This window comes from Pinus tabuliformis, chromosome 3_1, assembly GCF_031772625.1.
Source record: "Pinus tabuliformis cultivar Carrire ecotype Pingquan chromosome 3_1, CPIR1, whole genome shotgun sequence".
NCBI lineage: Eukaryota > Viridiplantae > Streptophyta > Pinopsida > Pinales > Pinaceae > Pinus > Pinus tabuliformis.
The window spans coordinates 765,857,596-765,879,585 of NC_142301.1; the positions used below are offsets into that span (position 1 = coordinate 765,857,596).

The 21,990-nt window shown below is 37.7% G+C and overlaps 1 protein-coding gene across 1 annotated transcript in view; it reads left to right on the forward strand.

Annotated features, from left to right (window-relative positions):
• The window catches only part of LOC149189629 (uncharacterized), a 75,814-nt gene extending 62,442 nt beyond the window's left edge, over positions 1-13,372 (forward strand). The window contains exon 4 of the mRNA XM_089410289.1: positions 13,320-13,372. Coding sequence (XP_089266415.1) covers positions 13,320-13,372 — 53 coding nt within the window. The remainder of the gene's footprint in view (positions 1-13,319) is intronic.
• Positions 13,373-21,990: the final 8,618 nt, after the last annotated feature.

Consider the following 21,990-nt stretch of genomic DNA (forward strand, 5'->3'; position numbering starts at 1 on the left):
TGTCTTTTTAGAAATTTGAGATTTCTTGGGACATGATAGAGACGGATTTAGATGGATTCGCTGGTTCCAATTGAGGTCAACAATGTCATTTTTTTAGATTATCATTATTTTGTATATGTTTGAGATATGCTTTATACTTTGAAATTTACATTATGTTTTTTTTTGTTTAACATGTCTATATCATTCTCTTCTTTAATTTAGTCTATGTTGTTTTCTTTGAATGGTTTGTAAGTCTATGTTTATATGTTTTGAGTGGTTTGTGTGTTAATATGTTTGGATTTGGGTGGTAATGTTTGTGAAGGCTATAGTTATTGTTTTATATTTATATATGTGTATGTAATTGTCTATTAGTAATTAGTGGTGATGAAGAAGGGAGACAATTTTGTCAATAGTTTGCAGGCTTTTTAATAGTGCACATCTATTTCATTTAATTTTAGGTATCACAATTTTTGACAACTAATTAATTCTTAATAGCGTCCCTCCGTGTATTACTAAATATATCTTCAAGAGCATTTTTATTTTTTAATTTTCTAAGTTACCTTAGTCGCTTGAGATGATAAATATTTCTAATAACTTTAATGATGAAATATTTTTTTTGAATACCAAGTGACATTGTAATAGTGTTGAATAATAAAAATGTAGACAATTACAAATAGTCTTCATTGTGATTAATCTCAAACTATTTTTTTCTACTATTCTTATTGTCACCCTTGTAGGTTTTGCCAAGTTTTCATATATCGATTATATAAAAACGACAATCGTAAACCATTCAAATCTTTATCTCGAACTATTGTAGTAAACATCTTACCTTCTCTCTTTCTCTCCAATATTAATAGGTTGAATTACTATAACACAAAACTCAATGTACGTTGTTAATAATTTATGTGTGCTTACACTAAAATCAATCACACTATTAATCCAATCGCTGTAAAATTAATGTACCATCATACATCTAGTCACATCAAATAAAAACTCAACATTTACACTGAAATAAATACATCTAATACAAGCAATCAAATAGGATTAGAAAAAAAATCTACAATGAAATAAATGCATCTAATGCAAGCAATCAAATACGATTAGAAAACAACATCTTCACTAAAATTAATGCATCTAATGCAATCAATAAAACAGGATTAGAAATCAACATCTACATTGAACTCAATGCATCTAGTGCAAGCAATCAAATATAATTGGAAATCAACATCTATAGTGAAATCAATACATCTAGTGAAAGCAATCAAATGGAATTAGAAATCAACATGTACACTAAAATTAATGCATCTAGTGAAAGAAATCAAATAGAATTAGAAAAAAATGACACTGAAATCAATGCATCTAGTGCAAGCAATCAAATAGGATTAGAAATCAACATCTACACTAAAATCAATGCATCTATTGCAAGTAATCAAATAGGATTAGAAATCAACATCTACACTGAAATCAATGCATCTAGTGCAAACAACCAAATACTGTTAGAAATCATCATCTATATTAAAATCAATGCATATAATGCAAAAAATCAAATAGGATTATAAGTCACCATATACAATGAAATCAATGCATATAGTGCAAGCAAATAGGATTAAAAATAACCATCTACACTTAAATCAATGCATCTAGTGAAAGAAATCTTCTTCCCTTACCACCCCTTCATTCATATCTATATCGCCCTCCATCTCTCCTTTTTCTCTCTATCTTACCCCCAAACATATTCACACTCTCTCAATCTCTCCCTTGTCAATCCCTATCACTCTCTCTCTCCACTTTTCTCCCTCTATTTCATTCTTCTTCCCTCCCTCTCTCCCCTTCTAACTCCATCTCTTTGTCCCTCCCTCTCTCCTCCTCTCTCTCCCTCCCTCTCTCCTCTCTTGTCCTTCCTCGCTGTCCCTTTCTCTCCTACCTCCCTCTCTCTCTCTCTCTCTCCAACCCTGTCACTTTCTCCATCCCTCTCTCCTTCTCTCTCCCCCTCTCTTCCCCCCTCCATATTTGTGTATCCTTCTCTCTATCTTAGCCTTTGTTGAGAAATGGCAACAAGAAATTCTAGTTTAATTTGTCCTTGAATTAGACAGAGAATTAAAATCGAATTCTATTCTCATAGCAACTTGTAAAATAGTTAATTAAGTTTAATTAACTTAATTAGCTTAGGAATTTCGAGTTGGAAGTCTTTCTGTAGTCATGCATATGTTCTCCCTAAATTTTAGGGGTCCGGAATGAGTTTAAATTGAGTTGGAAATTAGATCACTCAATTTACTAAGTTAAGCTCAGTTAAATTAGTTCTAAATTGTTTTTGGAACTAATAAAGGAATGACAGTCAGTTGGTGCACTAGTACATCCAATAGTGCTACTCCAATTAACTAAATATTCCCTCATGAGAAACTCATGCATGTCAGTTCAGAGAAATACCCAGTTGAGACTAGAGTGCAGGGACAATGTACTATCAGGGTATTATTTACTGGATTGTAAATATCACACATGCATTAGAGATTGATCCTATGTTTATATTGCACAGTTTCGGAAGCATGAATTCCCTTTAAATATAGGTTATTCATCCTAGGTATTACGCAAGCTATTAGAGGCTTGGAGAGTTGCTGAATAAGCTAAGGATTTAGCATGAGCTAGCTTGTGAGCTGAGAGAATTGAGCATACTTATGCAAAAATTTTCTAGTGAGAACAAGCTTTATATCTTCACTCATATTTCTGATATATGTAATACAGATAGCGAGGTTTCGAGCAATGGATTTCCCGGATACATCTTTTATTATGTGCCATTGATTTATCTTGTTCTTGTTCTAGTTGTTTTCATCGATCTATTGGCTTCCGCTGGTTGAAAGTAAAAGTAGATTTTTGTCTTGTGATTTAATACATTGCATGAGCTTGTGAATCTACAAGATTTTCTATATGATATCGAAGCACAGAAAAATATACTAGAGGTGATTTCCAAGTTTTGAGTTTTGGGTTACACGTGAAATTCAAATTTACAATAAATACTTTGGGATCATCATATGGCGTTCTACGGTTTGCGGCTCGAGTATGCCTTGGAAGGCAGCTCAATTTTTATAGCCTGGAGGGATAGAATGGAGGCTATGGTAGAGGATAATATCTTAAATAAACTCATTGATCAAGAAATTCCTAAGCCAGCAACATCGGATGCACATAATTTGGTCGAATGGAAGAAGTGTGTGGTGAAGACAAGGTAGATAATCCTTTAGGGAGTTTGAGACCACATTGTCTCGAGTCTCCATGGCAAGGAAACTTCGTATGCTATGTGGAAATAATTGCAAGACTTGTATTATAAGAGAAGTGACCAAAGGAAATTGACACTAAAGGACAAACTTCAAAAAATCAAAATGGAGAAAGGCGACATGATTCCAAAATACTTGACAAAGTTTACTCAGTGTCGTGGTGAACTTGGAAGTGTTGCAATCATGGTTTTCGAGGATGATATGGTGAATCTTGCTCTTCTAGGACTCCCAAAGAGTTGGCATAGTTATTAGGACTCTGTCAATGATCAGGAGAATCTACTAGATTGGGAATGACTGTGATCAAATTTGATGCAGGAGGAGATCAGGAGGAACACCAGGGATGTCTCTTCACCAAAGACTGATGATGAAGAGAAATGTGCCTCAACAATTAAGATGAAGAAATGGAAATGGAAAGCTTCCCATTCCAAATTGGATTCTTATAATGGAGGTAAGAAGAAAGACATGACGAAAGTTAAGTTCTTTCATTATCATGAGTTGGGCCATTTTGCTACAAATTGTCCACTAAAGAAGTCCAAGAAGAAATCTTCTGGAGGAGTGACGGGTGAGGCTTTGGCGTCTCAATTCGAATTTGAATTTTCTCTCATTGCATGCATGGTGTCATCAACAATGGGAAGTGTATGGTACTTAGACAATGGAGCTTCGTTCCACATGACTAGCAATAAAGATTTATTCAGTGACTTAGAGGAGAAAGATCTATAGATGCATATTGCGATGGGTGACGACGAGAAGTATAGTGTTACTAGATTGGGCACAATTACTTTTTAGAGGGAGCATGGGGCTCTACTAACCTTGAATAATGTTATGTATGTGCTCGGGTAGAAGAAGAACTTGGTATCTGTTTCCATTCTTGAGGATAGAGGCTATGACATGATCTTCTCGAAAGGAAAGGTGTTCCTTCGACACATAGCCATGGGTCAAGTAAAGAAGGTAGGGATTCGAGAAAAGAATCTCTATAAGTTGGAGGTAGAGGAGTGTGTTTCTTTGAGCACAAAAGAAGAAAGGGTGTAGAGTCGATATGCTGGCAAGTTGTGGCACAGGTGATTAGGCCACTTGCATCATGGGGCTTTGGAGATACCGCAGCAGATCTGTACCGATCTTCCCAAAGGTACACTTGAGCAAGTTGATACATGTAAGGGGTGTAATTTGGGAAAATACACCAAGTCTTCCTTTCATGATAAAGACATTCGAGCAGAGTCTATCCTAGAGTGAGTCCATTCAAATGTGTCTCGACCATTCTCGACAATGTCCAGGTCCAAACACAGGTATTATGTTATATTTGTTGATGACTTTTCTTGAAAATGCTGCTGGATATTTTTCATGCAAAAAAAGGATCAAACCTTCATGAAATTTTGTGAGCTTAAATAATTGGTGGAGAAAGAGTCAAGCAAGAAGGGTAAATCTCTACATAGTGATAATGGTGGTGAGTATGTCTCAAACGAGTTTAAGAACTTCTATGCAGCGGAAGGTATTAAACGAGAGTTGATGACACCCCATAACCCTCAGCAGAATGGGGTGGCCGAGAGGAAGAATAGAAGCATAGTAGGGGAAGCGAGGGCGATATTGCATAATCAGGGCCTACCACTACACTTGCGAGCTAAGGCATGCAACACAATGGTTTATGTTAAGAACCGTAGCCCACGTTAGATACTTGAGATGAAGACACCAGAGGAGGTTTATTCCAGTAAGAGGCCAGATGTTGTTCACTTCAGGATTTTTGGGTCATCGGTATATTGCCATGTGATCAAAGATGCATGAATGAAGCTTGAGTTGACAATAGAGTTGGTGATATTTGTGGGTTACAATGATACACCTCACAACTATTGGCTGTAATTGTCGACCAACAGGATGGAAGTGGTTCAGAGGGATGTCATATTCGATGAGGAGAAGGCCATGTGAGTTTCCCTTGAGAGGGAGTTTGAGCTACATGCGGATGAGGAGCTTTTATCTCCTAAGGTTGAGGAGCCTCATATCGATGTGGAGCAGCCACATGTAGAGAATCAGGAAGTGGAGACATCCACTCAAGAAGAGTCTTCCAGAGAGGGAAGAAAGCACACTAGAGAGCCTAACAGATTGTTGGATGATGCACGGGATAATGTGGGAGCACCCACTTCTCAACAAGGGCAAAGGAGGTCACCTGAGAGGTACACTAGATACATGGCTCTTATGGGCGAATGTGTTGTGACAGAGCCATCTTCCTTTAAGAAAGCAGTGCAGCAACCGTTTTGGGTTGATGCCATGGTGGAGGAGTATGACTCCATACTTCATAACAATGTTTGGGATGTGGTCCCAAGACCGGAGGACAAGTTAGTTGTGAGCTCTTGTTAGCTTTACAAGGTAAATCAAGCTTTACATGGTAGTGTGGAGAAGCATAAGGCTAGATTTGTGGCTCGTGGCTTTTCACAGGTAGAGGGGATTGACTATGATGAGACATTTGCTCATGTTGCAAAGTACTCATCAATCAGATCTATATTGGCATTATCAACACAGATGGCTTGGAAGATACATTAGATGTATGTAAAGACAACCTTCCTTAATCGCATGATTGAGAAAGAGGTGTACATAGAGCATCCTGAAGGTTTTGAAACCTTTGACCATCAGTCGCATGTGTGCTGGCTCAACAGAGTGTTGTATGGGCTAACACAAGCACCTCGTGCTTGGTACACCAGGATAGATATCTACTTCTCTGGGTTGGGATTCATGAAGAGTGAAGCGGATGTGAACCTGTACCACATAGTGGTGGAAGGTAAATTGTTGATCATTGCACTTTTTGTTGATGATCTTATACTCACTGGTGATCATCAGTTGATCAATTCTTGCAAGGAGGACCTTGCAAGAGAGTTTGAAATGGACATAGGGATCATGCATTACCTTCTTGGAATGGAGGTATGGTAGGATGATGGGGGGTTGCTTGTGTCTCAAGGAAAGTATGGAAATGAGATACTCAGTAGATTCTGCATGCAGAGCAGCAAACCCATGGAGACTTCTCTAGCAGGTAACTGGAGGAAGAAGGATGCTACTTCAGGGGAAGTAGTGGAAGCCACTATTTATAGGCAGCTTGTGGGTTCACTCTTGTACTTGGTGAAAACACGACTGGATATGTGATATGCATTTAACCATTTTAGTCAAGCAATGGTTAGGCCTACCAAGCTGTATTGGAAGGCGGAAAAACATGTGTTAAGATACCTCAGGGGTGCTACTCAGTATGGATTATGGTACAGACGGAAAGAGGGAGTGAAGCTTCAAGGCTTCAACGATGCTGATTGGATAGGGAGTCCATCTGACAAGAGGATCACATTAGGAGGGATCTTCGGTTTTGGGTCAACGACAATTCCTTGGTACAACAAGAAACAGAGTTTGGTTGCACTTAGTTTGGTAGAGGTAGAGTACATGGATGCGAGTCAGCCAATATATGAGGCCATCTGGATGAGGAAGATCCTGGTTAGTTTGTTTGGTCAGTAGATGGATCCAAATTTGATTTACTATGATAATCAAAGTTGTATCAAACTCTATGAAAATCTAGTTTTTCATGATCGGTCCAAGCATATTGATATCTGATATCATCATCTCATAGATTATGTATTGAGGTGGATTATGTTGTTAGAGTACATTCCCATGGAGGACGAAGATACTGACTGATCCAGGTGGATGTTGGTGGCCACCCACCAACCCATTTGGACCCCCACAACTGTCTCTTTCAGTCTTTTCAGTTTCCTTAATTGTAGCACAACTTACTATTTTTAGCAGTTTTTCGGGTCCTGAACTTCCGGAGCCGTTTTGAGGCCCTAAACGACGTTTTTTTGGGAATTTGGGGGCAACATGGGTCTATAGACCGATGTTGCCCTTCCCAAAGTGGTAGTGCTCGGATAGATCTTTCTAACGAGCTATGGTACGCGTCAAACGGAGATCGTATGCCAAAGTTACGACCCCGGGAAATTGATGTACCAATTTACCCAAACGGGGCCCACAATTTGGCGTTTCATCTTCTAGGGTTAGGTTTCGGGATGTGAAGGGTTTTCCATTGTTTCTCAACAATAAATAGGCCTTCGAGCCTCATTGTAACACAGTTCGGAACAGTTCAGAGGCATGTAGCCGCACATCTCTTCTCAGAGATAGCTACCATCGCCCTAGCTGGTTTATTTCCATTTCTGGTTGTATTCAGTATTTTCCATTAATGAAATGAATCATTATTTCCGCTGCATCTATGTGTTTATGGTTATTGCATCTCTGTATTTATGGTTATCTCTGTAATCTATTGCGTTCCTGTCTAAATCCGGATCAGTGGTATCAGAGCGGTCCGTTTTTTCTCTGTTTTTCTTTGCATGTCCCCAACGAGGTCGGGATATAAGGAGTTAGGGCTTGAACTGGTCGAACCTTTGCAAGACCAGCCTCGCACATCCCGACGGCCTCCCATGGCGGATGAGAAGAAAGACGAGGGGGCAGGAGATCCTATCAAAATCTTGCTCGAAGAAGCGCTCGAGCGGCAAAGGAACGCGATGATGGATAGCTTTGCGCAGATCCTTCAGCGGCTACCCAGAAGTGACGCATCGGCTTCCAGCAGCAACTCTGGAAACGCCACACCGTTCAAGGTACAAGTTAATTTTGAAATCCCCATATTCGAGGGTCAAATAGACGCAGATGCCGTAGATAAATGGTTAAATCTGCTAGATGGGTATTTTTCTGTTCATGAATTTTCAAGTCGGGAAAAGATCGTTTTCGCTCTTCTCAAAGCAGCCCCCCACGTCAAGGACTGGTGGGAAACCTACTGCGAGCAGAAGGATGAAAGTACAGGCTCACTATTTTCAGCCGCACCCACTTGGAATGACTTTCGGGATGCCATCAAGGAGCAGTACTACCCTGTCGGAAGCTATGAGGACAAATACATCAAATGGACCACATTGCGGCAGGGACGAGACCAAGATGTGCCGGAGTTCACAAACATTTTTCATACCCTTCGCACACAGTTGGGTATCAAAGATTCTGAGCTGCATCTGGTACTCAAATACCGCGGCTGCCTGCACAGATACATCCAGGAAGAGATGGTGTTCTTGAACATCTCCTCGCTCGGCACGGCGTACCGATATGCTGTCAAAATCGAGCAAAAGTTCAAACAGAAGAAGCGAGACTTTGGATCTGCAAATCCGAAGCCCAAAGGACAAAGCCAAGGCGGGGTGACCCAATACAACCCGTCGAAGCCGCAAGAAAAGAACAACACCATGAAGCCGAAGAAAGACACAGGGAAGTGGTGTGAGTTCCACAAGAGTCCCACTCATAACACAAGTGAGTGTCGGACCAAGCAGTCACTGGTGGCCGAGTTGAAGGCTTCCGAATCAGATGCATGTTCCGATCCTGAGCCAGAACCCGACAAGGGGAATGGTAAAGGGAGGCAGATCATTGATGCGGATCCCAGTGCCACTGTTGCCACCGCCAAGATCCAGAAAGATGAGCCCGAAAATCCAGAGGAAGGGGAGCGTCTTTTCCACTCACAGATGTGGGTGAAGGGTTCGCCGCTGCAATTCATTGTCGACAGTGGCAGCCAAAAGAACCTGGTTTCAGCAGAGGTCGTGAAGCGGTTGGGCCTACCAACTACACCACACCCACAGCCGTACAGTATCGGGTGGCTTCATGAAGGACGAGATCTCAAAGTTCGCCAGCAGTGCCGCCTTCCATACAGCATCAAACCATTCACAGACGAGGTATTGTGTGATGTTACACCTCTGGATGTTTGTGATGTACTATTAGGCCAGCCATACTTGTGGAGGCGACATGCTGTGTATGAGTCAAGGCCTCGCGTTGTCATTATTTCTTTGGGTGATTCAGTATACAGGATACCAGAGGTAGCTCCACCTACTGCCACATCTTTGATCACTGCTAAGAAAGGCAGCAAGCTCATATCACAGACCAGGAAATTCATTTGTCTGGTTCACTCCCAAAGTAAGGGGAAGATCGTTGCTACATCCATGACCCCTGCAAAGGGTTCCTCCATGCAGCAGCAGCAGCAAAAGGATACGGTCATGACAGAACACAGGAACAACTTCTCCTCACCCACAGGGGTACCACATAAGTTTCAGGTGGGCAACAAAGTCTGGTTGCATCGACAGAAAGAACGCCTTACCAGAACCCATCAGAAGCTCAGACCACACCGACATGGTCCTTATAGCAGTACCAAGGCTATGGGGAACAATGCTTTGGAGCACATAATTCCTCCATTCCTTCGCCTGCACCAAATGTTCAATGTGGACCATCGTCGACCATGCTTCCCACCATCACTGGACACATCAGAGATTGCAGGACAAGTTCAGCAGATGGAGGAACTCAACGCAATGGGGACCATTGCTTCCTAAGGGGGGAGGAATGATCCAGGTGGATGTTGGTGGCCACCCACCAACCCATTTGGACCCCCACAACTGTCTCTTTCAGTCTTTTCAGTTTCCTTAATTGTAGCACAACTTACTATTTTTAGCAGTTTTTCGGGTCCTGAACTTCCGGAGCCGTTTTGAGGCCCTAAACGACGTTTTTTTGGGAATTTGGGGGCAACATGGGTCTATAGACCGATGTTGCCCTTCCCAAAGTGGTAGTGCTCGGATAGATCTTTCTAACGAGCTATGGTACGCGTCAAACGGAGATCGTATGCCAAAGTTACGACCCCGGGAAATTGATGTACCAATTTACCCAAACGGGGCCCACAATTTGGCGTTTCATCTTCTAGGGTTAGGTTTCGGGATGTGAAGGGTTTTCCATTGTTTCTCAACAATAAATAGGCCTTCGAGCCTCATTGTAACACAGTTCGGAACAGTTCAGAGGCATGTAGCCGCACATCTCTTCTCAGAGATAGCTACCATCGCCCTAGCTGGTTTATTTCCATTTCTGGTTGTATTCAGTATTTTCCATTAATGAAATGAATCATTATTTCCGCTGCATCTATGTGTTTATGGTTATTGCATCTCTGTATTTATGGTTATCTCTGTAATCTATTGCGTTCCTGTCTAAATCCGGATCACTGACATTTTGACAAAGGCATTGTCAAGATGAAAATTCGAGTTTCACGGAGATAGGATCAGGTTAGTCGATAATCCCTTTGTTGTTGAGAGGGAGTTTTTAGAAATGGCAACAAGAAATTCGAGTTTAATTTGTCCTTGAATTAACCTAAAAATTAAAATTGAATTCTATTCTCAGAACAACTTGTAAATAGTTAATTAAGTTTAATTAACTTAGTTAGATTATGAATTTCGATTTGATAGTATTTCTATAGTCATGTACATGTTATCCCTAAATTTTAGGGGTCTAGTATGAGTTTAAATTGAGTTGGAAATTAGATCACTCAGTGTTGGGTGAACATATTATTGTTTAATTCTGTTGTAGTACTTGCCCAACTATTTAATTTGTCAATCCGAGGTTCGTAGACTTACAAGGCACATGAACTATATATGCAGTACCGAAGTGGAACTAATTTAATCTAAATTACTGAAATCAAATTAATCTAGGAAGGCATTGAAACACTAACTAGGAAAGCAGGAAATTGCATAAGGGAAAAAAACAATTACAACATGTGAAGAATTGAATGAAAAACAACATATGTGAGCTCACAATCTTTCCATTATTAATTATTATCAAAATTAAGAGAGAGCACTCTCTTATATACATGAGGAAGATAACCATTTCATAATTACATATCCAATATTCTCTCAAGCGCTCTCAACTAATTTCCCATTATTACAAGATATGATCCCTTTGAATCCTCCACAAATCTCTCAAGAATTTTCAACTACTTTCCCATTATTACAAAATATGATCCCTTTGAATCCTCCACAAATCTTTCACATATCTTGGATAAGATATGCTAACCAAATCCTCCATGATTTTCTCCTTAGAAATAGGCTTGCATACTTATCTCCTTAATATGGTGGAGGAGATATGGATAAGATATGCCAACCAACATGATTTTCTCCTTAGGAATAGGCTTGCATAAGTATCTCCTTAATATGGCGGAGGAGATATTAATTCTTCACATATTTCCTACACATCACAAAACTCACATATTCTTGAAATATATATAAAAATATGTATATTTTCTAGTATTTAATCATAAATTCACTTGTAATACAAAAATGAATAAAATGGAAAATAAGAAGGTGAAACCCAAATGTTTTTATGAAAATGATATGATAAAAGGTTAATGGGATGATGAAATGTAAGGAATAGTGAAGAAAAAGGTGGATGAAAATATGCCATTTCTGAGTCCCAACATCCTCCCCAACCGAACTTGTTGCATGTCCTCATGCAACCATGCATGGGTCCCTTTAAGAACGTTTGGCATCTTGAACTTTGGCTTTTACATGATGATGTCTTTTAATAATGAATGTTTCTAGGATATGTGAAAGACATGAGTAACAACTTACATTTTCTTATGGTTGGTTCTTGTGTGACCACCATGAATAGAAAGAATGTTGGTTCTTGTGTTAACAACATTCATTTCGTTTTCTGTTCTCTTTTCTTCAATAATAATGTAAACACTCACTGGAAATCATAATGTGCATAAGAAAGCCCTTTTGTAATATTAATTAAGCATGCCAATATTGCGTATGAAGCAAAGTGCAACAAAGTATCATTGGAAAATAAATGTTGGTGAATGGTAAATGAGAAAAATGGAGTGATAGTGGTGAAGAAATGGAATCATGGTAGTGAATATCTAGTGAATATAGTTCTCTGCGCCCCCCCCCCCCCCCCCCCCCCCAACTGAATTGGTTGCATGTCCTCATGCAACTTGACATGGTTCATGAAAGGAAATGTAGCATGGTGAGGGAATTTTCCAAAATATTCAAGTCAGCATATAAGGAATTGCATGATTAAAGATTAAAAATCAACATACCTCTACTTACCCAAGAATGATGAAGTATGCAATAGGAATGTAGCTATTGTTGTTGCTAGATCAGGAAAATGTGACTGATGTTGTTGTAACTGGATCCTGGGAAATGAAGGAATCTGAACTGCTGATGCTGAATCATGGAAAAGATAAATGCTGAAAGTGGAACTGTGGTACTCTCATAGATCAGAATTCATGTTGTTGTAACTGCTGAGGTAGTCGTGAAAAAGTGTATACTCTTCACCTGCTACTAAACTTCTTGGTACAATTCTAATCATGTAAAAGAATGTGTTGATGTCGAGCATGAAAATAAATCATTGGATTACCAGCCATTGATGCATGCCATTAACCAATGCGAGGCAACTCACCATTGATGTCAATGAGTGCCAAGGTACTCGAGTACATCTTGCGAAATGCGAATAAAGGGGTTGACGTCGAGCCATTTGCAAGATCTAAGGATCAAGGGACATTGATGTATTCCCATGATCGTCAGCGAGAGAACTTGCCATTAAGGCATGCAAGCCTCTAGGTACTCAAAAGGAACTCTAGTCTATTTCCCAGATAAGGTGCTAATGTCGATGGGGCAAGACTTGTTGAAAGGTGGGCCTTAAGGAATCCCACATCAGTCAACGCGAGTTTGTACAAAAATATTTGGTAGGAATATAAATGGAAAGAACTCACGGACAAGCAGTGTGGATCAGCATGGCGAGGAAAACAAGGCAGTGTAATCATGGAAAGGGAATGAGTTTTATTCAAAAGGAAAACTAGAAGGCAAAAATAAACTAAAAAGGATAAAGGAATGTATGTGATTCAGAAAAATAGGCGTGCATGAAGTCATGAAAGATAAGGTAATGGAAGATGGGCTGAAACATAAGGATGGTCTAGGCGTTTGCAAGGAAATAGGTGAGTAGTCATGACGCAAAAGGATTTTTTTGTAGTGGAAAATGTCATGATATGTGCAGTGAAGAATTAGTTCCTTCAAGCGTCCAATGATGTGATTTCGAAAAATCACTTTTGCATTATATTGTCTTCACTCTGAAAAACTTAGCACCATTCCTGCATAAAAATTGTCACCTTCGTGTGCCATCTCCATCGATCATTCCTCATTTAATGATCAAAATATTCATCCCTTCATAGCATTCGAGGTACAAATGTACATTCCTGATTATCCATTAACATTTCTCCATTGACAGAATTGCAGGAACTGGGCTTCAATTCGTCCCCTTTGCCACTTAACATCATGTGAATGATCTTCTGTTTGAGCTTTGTCGTCTCCTTATCTATCTTTGACTTGCGCTCATCTTCGATGACTTTATCGCAAGCATTGGATATCAGAGCATCAGTGTCGAGACATGGAGGGCATTATTGCAAAAAAAATGCGTATTATAGTTGAACAGAATGAAGCTCAGATGCGTTGGATCCTTAATACGCTGGTCGACCCAGAACATTGCCAGGGGGATCATAGTTGCATATCATGAAAACGCCCCCATTGTTGCAGACGACCCTTGCGCATATGATTTTCACGGAGCTCCTCCACACTATCTGACTGTAGTTCCCACATTTCCCAAATATCGCCTGAGGGCACAGACTCTGTCCATAATTGAAAAAGCTTTTTTCCTTGATCCATGTAGTGTCTGCATCACCTGGCTGCCAGTTAGTACCACTTGATCCCCTGAAGATATTTTCGCCATAAGGGTTGTTCGAGTGCTTCAAAGCGCAGTCACCTTTCCTCTGATTTGGATAATTCTGTGTGTAGTTGGTGAGTGTTTCATCCCACACAACGGGAGGAATCGGCAGATTAACTTGAACATCAGCTCTCACCAGGTTTTGGGGTCCAATGAATGCGGCAATTAAGGCCAGATCAATCGTAACAGATACATAAGCCACTCCAGATACTATAGAGATAACACATTAAAAAAAGGGAGTATAGATGCACACTGGAGAAAAACAGTCGACTTCATGGTTTCAAAATCTATGATCCTTTCAATCCTTTCAATGAATGGATTGAAAGCCAAACAGTTATCCTCAACTTGGTGGATTAAGTGTGAGGGCCTGATTAGAATGATTCCCACCGTATAGATGTCATTATCAATATCGAATACAAAACGTTGAATCCCTCCAGGCAGCGCTGGCTACGGCGTCAACTAAAGTGGTGATGCATCATCTGCGTTAACGGTAAAGGGAATCTGGACGCAAAATTATGTATCAAATCTGTGCATGTAGAGAAATCGGGAGTTACTTGCTGAAATCTGGCTAAACTGCCGCCTCCATTCTTGGATTAATAACTGCAAAATCAAATTGTTATCTCCTCCTATGGGCATTTTGTAATTATCGATGACAAAAATAGTAATTCGAGCATGTTGATCGAGCAATTTAGCTGCAGTTTGGATAAAGCTGCAAAGAAAATCAACCCAAGAAAATCAATGTTTATTTATTTATTTTAGCATTACCGGGCGTGCCAAGGTCGTCGGAATTGTGTTGGTGAATCTGCAGTCTCAGGCCTGCAATATGCAATGCCCTTTTCTTTTTTTTCTTTTTTCTTTTTTTTCGGCAATGCGTTTAATATTTTTTATGTTTTATTTTTTTGTTTTTGTGAGTACGCTGGTTGGTTGTTTTATTTTTATTTTTATTTTTATTTTTATATTTTTTTTAATTTTTTGTTTTTTAATTTTTATTTTTTTCTTTTAATGAATTTTTTTTTATTAAAGTTTAAAAAAAATTGAAATTAACCCTATCTTTACAAAAACAAAATGGTTAGTTTTTAATTTTTTTTTTTTTTTTTAATCAATAAAAAACTAAAGTTTAGAAACAAACTAAACTTTCTCTCAATTTTTTTTTAACAAATGGACATAATGATTTGCATATTGCAAAACATTTATTTATTCTTGAAATTAGTCTAAATCATCCCTATCTTTTGATCCTCGCGATTGCACTAAGCGCGGAGGAGAGCATATTTATTCTAGGTAAAAGCAAAGCTAAAAACTCAAAATGAAATCCTACCTACTCTATACTAATTAGAAAAAAATTAGTTACGTGTAATTAAACTTCCAATGAAGCCATTCACCTAGCAATAACAACAATATATCCAGAAGCAATTTTTTAAATGATGGATGAAAATATTCGAAAGTGAATGAGTCTAGTTGCTGTAACTGCAAATCAACTAAAAAATAAAAGATGAATCTAATCTAGTACTTACCTGGAACCATTGTTCGATAAAGCTTTGATAAGCACAGTTTCTCTCACTTAGATCATGTTGTAACTCCTGTTCTTCTTCTCTGGTTTGTTGTTCTTCTTCCTCGATCTCTTGTTCGAATGATTTTTCACCATCAGAAATGCAGGATTCTTCAGATGTTGAATCTTTTTTTGTTTCTTGGGGAGTAGTTGAACCTTTAATTCTTGTCAAGATCTCCTCTTCCAAGGAAGAGGAGATTCCGACTTCTGCAAGGTTCTGAGTGAGTAGTTCCAAGCTGAAACTCATTGTTAAACCATGTTGAAAAGGGAATTCTTACATACTAAAAACAGAGTGCTAATAATTTTCTGAGTTTTTAATCCTTTTACAAGGTTTTAGTTCACAAAAACTCTTCCAAATCAGCACACTAAAAATTGAAAAAAACAACAACCACAGAGATAATCTTGAATTCAATACTCAATTAAACCCTCTTACAAGGACTGCTCATTAATTTAGTAATTGAATTCTTCAATTACAACCATGAACCATGAATTCATCAAACACTCTTCACAATTGCGAAAATCAAACACACTTGCAGAAATTGAAATTCACACTTGCATGAAAAATCAAACTAAACTTCAATCCATCGTGCCTCCCCGGCAATGGCGCCAAAATGTTGGGTGAAAATATTATCGTTTAATTATGTTGTATTACTTGCCCAACTATTTAATTTGTCAATCCGAGGTTCGTAGACTTACGAGGCACATGCACTATATATGCAGGACCGAAGTGGAACTAATTTAATCTAAATTACTGAAATCAAATTAATCTAGGAAGGCATTGAAACACTAAATAGGAAAGCAGGAAATTGCATAAGGGAAAAACAATTACAACATGTGAAGAATTGAATGACAAACAACATATGTGAGCTCACAATATTTCCATTATTCATTATTATCAAAATGAAGAGAGAGCACTCTCTTATATACATGAGGAAAATAACCATTTCATAATTACATATCCAATATTCTCTCAAGCACTCTCAACTAATTTCCCACTATTACAAGATATGATCCCTTTGAATCCTCCACAAATCTCTCAAGCATTTTCAACTACTTTCCCATTATTACAAAAGATGATCCCTTTGAATCCTCCACAAATCTCTCACATATCTTGGATAAGATATGCTAACCAAATCCTCCATGATTTTCTCCTTACGAATAGGCTTGCATAATTATCTCCTTAATATGGTGGACGAGATATGGATAAGATATGCCAACCAACATGATTTTCTCCTTAGGAATAGGCTTGCATAATTATCTCCTTAATATGGTGGAGGACATATTAATTCTTCACATATTTCGTACACATCACAAAACTCACATATTCTTGAGATATATATAAAAATATGTATATTTTCTAATATTTAATCATAAATTCACTTGTAATACAAAAATGAATAAAATGGAAAATAAGAAGGTGAAACCCAAATGTATTTATGAAAATGATATGATAAAAGGTTAATGGGATGATGAAATGTAAGGAATAGTGAAGAAAAAGGTGGATGAAAATATGCCATTTCTGAGTCCCAACACTCAGTTTATTGAGTTAAGTTCAGTGAAATTAGTTCTAACTTGTTTTTGGAACTAATAGAGGACTAACAGTGAGTTGGTGCACTAATGTATCCACTAGTGCTACTCCAGTTAACTAAAGATTCCCTCATAAGAAACTCATGCATGTTAGCTCAGAGAAAGACCCATTTGAGACTAGAGTCCAGAGACAGTATATTATCAATGGTATTATTTACTGGAGTGTAAATATCATGCATGCATTAGAGATTGATCCTATGTTTGTATTGTGCAGTTTTGGAAGCATGAATTCTCTTTAAATTCAAGTTATTCATCCTAGGAATTACACAAGATATTAGAGGCTTAGAGAGATGATGAATAGGCTAAGGATTTAGCTTGAGCTAGTTTGTGCACTGAGAGAGTTGAAAATAATTGTGTAGAATTTTTCTAATGAGAACAAGATTTGTATCTTCACTCATATTTCTAATATATGTAATACAGATAGCGGAGTTTTGAGTAGTGTCTTTACCCATATACATCTTGTGTTATGTGCCATTGATTTGTCTTCTTCTTGTTCTTATTGTTAACCCATAATGTTAACAATCTATTTTTATCTACTTGAAGAGGGGAAACTTATTCACAAAGCATTTCCACTGAGGTTTTTAATATGAAACTTTTTCTATTCACTAAGAATATTTCTCTTCCATCTTGAAAATTCAATATAACATTTTCTAAATGGGAGAGATTCTCATTTTTCTCGTCCAAAGAATAATGAAGGTTGACCTTAGTCTCAAATTCTTCTTTGATATTGTGGAAATGCATTCTCATTTGTATCCAAAAACTATCAAACTATTTTATTTTCTTAGCCATAGTTGTCTAAAATTAATTCTTTTGTGTTTCTATATAAATGTGATGTATACACAGTTGGGGATTGATGCCTCTCATATGAGAATATCTCAAGAAAAAGTCTATTTATATTTTTGGAGGATTTGAATTAATTTTTTACGTTGCAGTTTTTCCAGATTAGCATTAATGTTCAAATTCTTACCAGGCTCAATTGCGATGGGAACACTATTATGGAATGTAGTTGTCGATATAGGTTCATTATTTATAACCTCTAGTGGATCTCCCTGGGCTTCATTATCAAGCATAGTTTTTAACATTTGACATGTTGGATTCCCAATAGTAGAAGGTTGTTTAATACAACCATTAATTACATCATCCTCAGTTCTCCTTTCAAAAGTAAGAGCTTCATCCATATTAAGGGGAGAATGCAAATTTTCTTCCTGATATTTGGGAGTAAACGATTGATAGTAGTTGACTGATAGGTTGGCTCTAGCGGGCAGATATAAGATAATATTTGTAACGACAGTCCCTTTTTCAATTGTCATGTTTCTAGTTGGACAACCTATATATGTGTTTGCAGTTGCCAACTGTGGTCTGCCCAATATCAGAGGATGTCCATTCAACCTATTTCTAGGATTAATAACTATAAAGTCCAATAGATACTCCCAGGAATCTACTGAAATGATAATATCATCCAAAGTTTCTTCTAGTTTTACTACTAACCAGTGAGCTAATTCCAACATAATGCAGGTTGGTTTTAATGTTGTGATTCCAATCCCACAAGTTTCTATAGTCAAAAATGTTTATTGTGTCTCCTAAGTCCACTAATGTGTTTGGGAAGTTGTGAAGCTAAATTTCAATAGTAACTACTAGGTTTCCAGGGTCATCATATTTAATAGGTATTTTCTTCCCCAAGATGAGATCAGAAAGTGTCCTAACGACATGGACTATAGGAGAGTCTTTTTGTTTTCTCCCAGCCTTCTTGACACACAGTTCTTTAATGGTTCTAGCATAGATTGGGACATCCCAGATAGCCTAGAGAAGATGAATTTTAACACAAAAAACTAGTTCCCCTATGAGATCAAAACCATAATATACCGGTGGTTTGATCACAGTAAGTCTCTCGGGTAATGGAGGAGCAACATTTGTAGTTATAATAGGCTCTTGTTGTGTGGTTTTCTTGTCAGGTGCCTCTGTTTCAGTGAAAATTATGGTGGAAAAGGGATGTTCCTCCAAAGGCTGAAATAGGATTTTCATTGTCTTCCTGCCCTTGGTTTCATATACTATATTCTAGAAAGATAGTCCATACAGATCTCAATCGCAGCTCATTACATGCAAAAGAGGTAGAACCACAACGTGAGTTTTCAAAGATCTCAAAATATTGGATGAGCCTATTATTCAAATTAGGATTTAGTTGAGCAGGTAATTGAAGACGCAATGGAGGTGGAACATTTGGGGCTAACTGGAGTGGAGATTTTATTGGTGGTTGTGATTGAGGCAATGTTCTGACAGATTGATTAATTGGTCTCGCAGGATGCTCCCAGTTCTTAGACCACGTTGGTCCCTGAGTAGGTAAATTTGTCCAATGCGCGGGATATGAAATTTTATTTGAATGGATTCTGCCATGAAGATGTAGGATATCTTTGATATGGCCATAAGTGTCCAGCAAATGGCTAGTTTATCCAGGGCAAGCTTGAGTATGGTTGAGATTGCCAGGTGGTATTTAAAGGTTGTTGATCTTGCCACATTGATCTAGGAATCTATTTTTGAGCATACTGTCCAGAATAAAATAGAGAAGGGTCATGCATCATAACTAGAGGGCGGGTCTGCCACTATCGTCACTGTATCATAAGGTATGTGGGCTCTAGATCTTCCTCAGCCTCTTTGAATACAACCTTCAATCCAAGGAATGAAGGAAAACATTTAGTTGAGTGATCTTTAGCACAAATAGCACATATTTTAATTGTGTCCAACAGAAATTTTTTGTGACTCTACTTCTTCTCAAAACAGGGATAGAAAAAAGGAAGGGATTATTCTCCATTAACCTGCTTTTTCTTCACCTGCAAGATATCCAACTATGTACTTATGTACTCAAAATGTGAGTTTTAAAATATTCTAAAGGATTACCAATTTTTGCTTGTGTAACTCCTTCACCTGTAGTTATGATAGATCTGCTTAGAGGATCTCGAATTCCATATTTGGTTTGTGTACTACCTTGTGAGCACCTAATACACAGTTTTATGATATCATCATATTCCTCTTTGGAAATGTCACCATGTCCCATTAAATTAACTGTTTATATCCATTCATCTTTAATGACCCTAATCAAACCAGTTTTCAATATATCTTTGGGTATAGTAGTGTATGGTGATCTTTGCAAATTATATTAAAATCTTTCAAGATATTCTTCCAAAGTTTCATCATCTTTTGATATCATTTTAAATATTTCTTGTTTTAAATCCCTAGATGAGGAATAGTCCTGATACTTAGTAAGGAAGGCCTCTTTCATTTGGCCCCATGAGGTTATAGTACCACCCCCTAATCCCATGAACCAATGTAATGTTACTCCATTTAAGGTAGAAGGAAATAGTTTTAATTTTTTAGGGTCATTAGTATAATCATAACCCTGACATAGAACATCAAACTCAAACAAAAATTCACCAGGATCCTCAGAACCCATTCCATAGAAATTTGGAATATTCTATAACAGGATAGCCTTAATTGGTGCATTATCATCTGGATCAACAATAGGATACTCTATGGTTGAAGTTTGTGTTCCTGCTATTGTGTTTTCCATTTGGTTAAAGATCTACCAGTAATCTTCTATAATCTCATGATCAAGAGCTATTATCCAGAAAATAATATGTTGGCGAGGTTCCAGACTTTGACCAAGTGTCACAACACTATTCATATCAAGAACTTTAGATTCTCACCTTACAACAGGTGTTGTAGGAAATTTCACCTCAGAAAGTTGTGGGTATGGCTCACTCCTCTCACCTTCCCCTTCTTTAAAATTGCAAGAATTCCCCTCAGTTTTACTAGAAGGATTGAGATGCCTAACAGTTGTATCTGGAAATATTTTCTCATATCCTATAGTTGTATCACGAATCTCAATGTTAGATACAATAGATGACCCTGCTACTCCAGGGGAAATAGTAGAACCATTCCCAAATACTGTTCGGGGACCTACCAATGCTTGAGAGTCTGATTTGCAAATGATTTCATCTATAAAGGTCATTCTTCCAAGGCCAACTTTTCCTTGGGTTTTAGTGGTCTTTTGGGTAGATTTTTGATCTATAGCTACCTGGTTTGTAGTCCTATGCTTCTTCCTAGTCATACACAATAGAAAAAATCTAAATGTATCAACTGAGGGTAGGCACTGGCACAAGATTTTTACTTAGTGCATGTGTGGGTTCTTACCTTTGGTCTTTAATACCCAATCCTTCAGATATATAGATAACACTTATTTGACAACCTTCCTAGTAACGAAACCAAAATGTTGGGCCATTTTGTTGTTCCTAAAGGACCAACTTAATTCTACACATTGAATCATCAACCCGGAGTTTCATCTATTTATTTCGAGATTATCAACATAGTTTGTGCAAGAGACAGTGTTAATGTCACCTAACTTGATGGTCCTAATGGAAAATAAATGCATATGAATGAAAAGAAAAACTCACACTTACTAAAAGAAACAACTCATACTTGACTTCGAGACTTCAATATTAAACAATCAATACTACTAAAGGAATCATATCACTAAGTCTTCTGCCAAAAACAGTAAACAATCCAACTGAATACAAAGTTATTTCCTAAGGAATTACATCTACAAGAAAGGAACAACAATTATAGTTAGAAATGGATTCACAAGAAATGATATCAATTTAACAATTCTACATTAATAAAAAAGAAACAATAAGGAAAGATAACACTCTAAAGAATAAATTGCAACAAATATGACTCTTTGATATTCAACTATAGCTGCTGCAAAAACTGACACCTTGACAACAAATCTGATTAACAACAAGTATATCTAAAGAACTAAATAATTGATTAACAAGAATTGAAATCGAAATGAAAACTTAATAATACAAGAAAGGATAGCTAAAATTCAACTACCTCATGGCTAACTCAATGCAATAAGTTAAAGTTGAACCATAAATGTATCCATTAAATTATAACAAGAAAATTACAAGAAATGTCTATAGAGTTTTATAATATAGATCAAAAAAATTATATCTCGCGGTCTCTTGTTTTTTACTAAGGTTCAATCCCTCATTC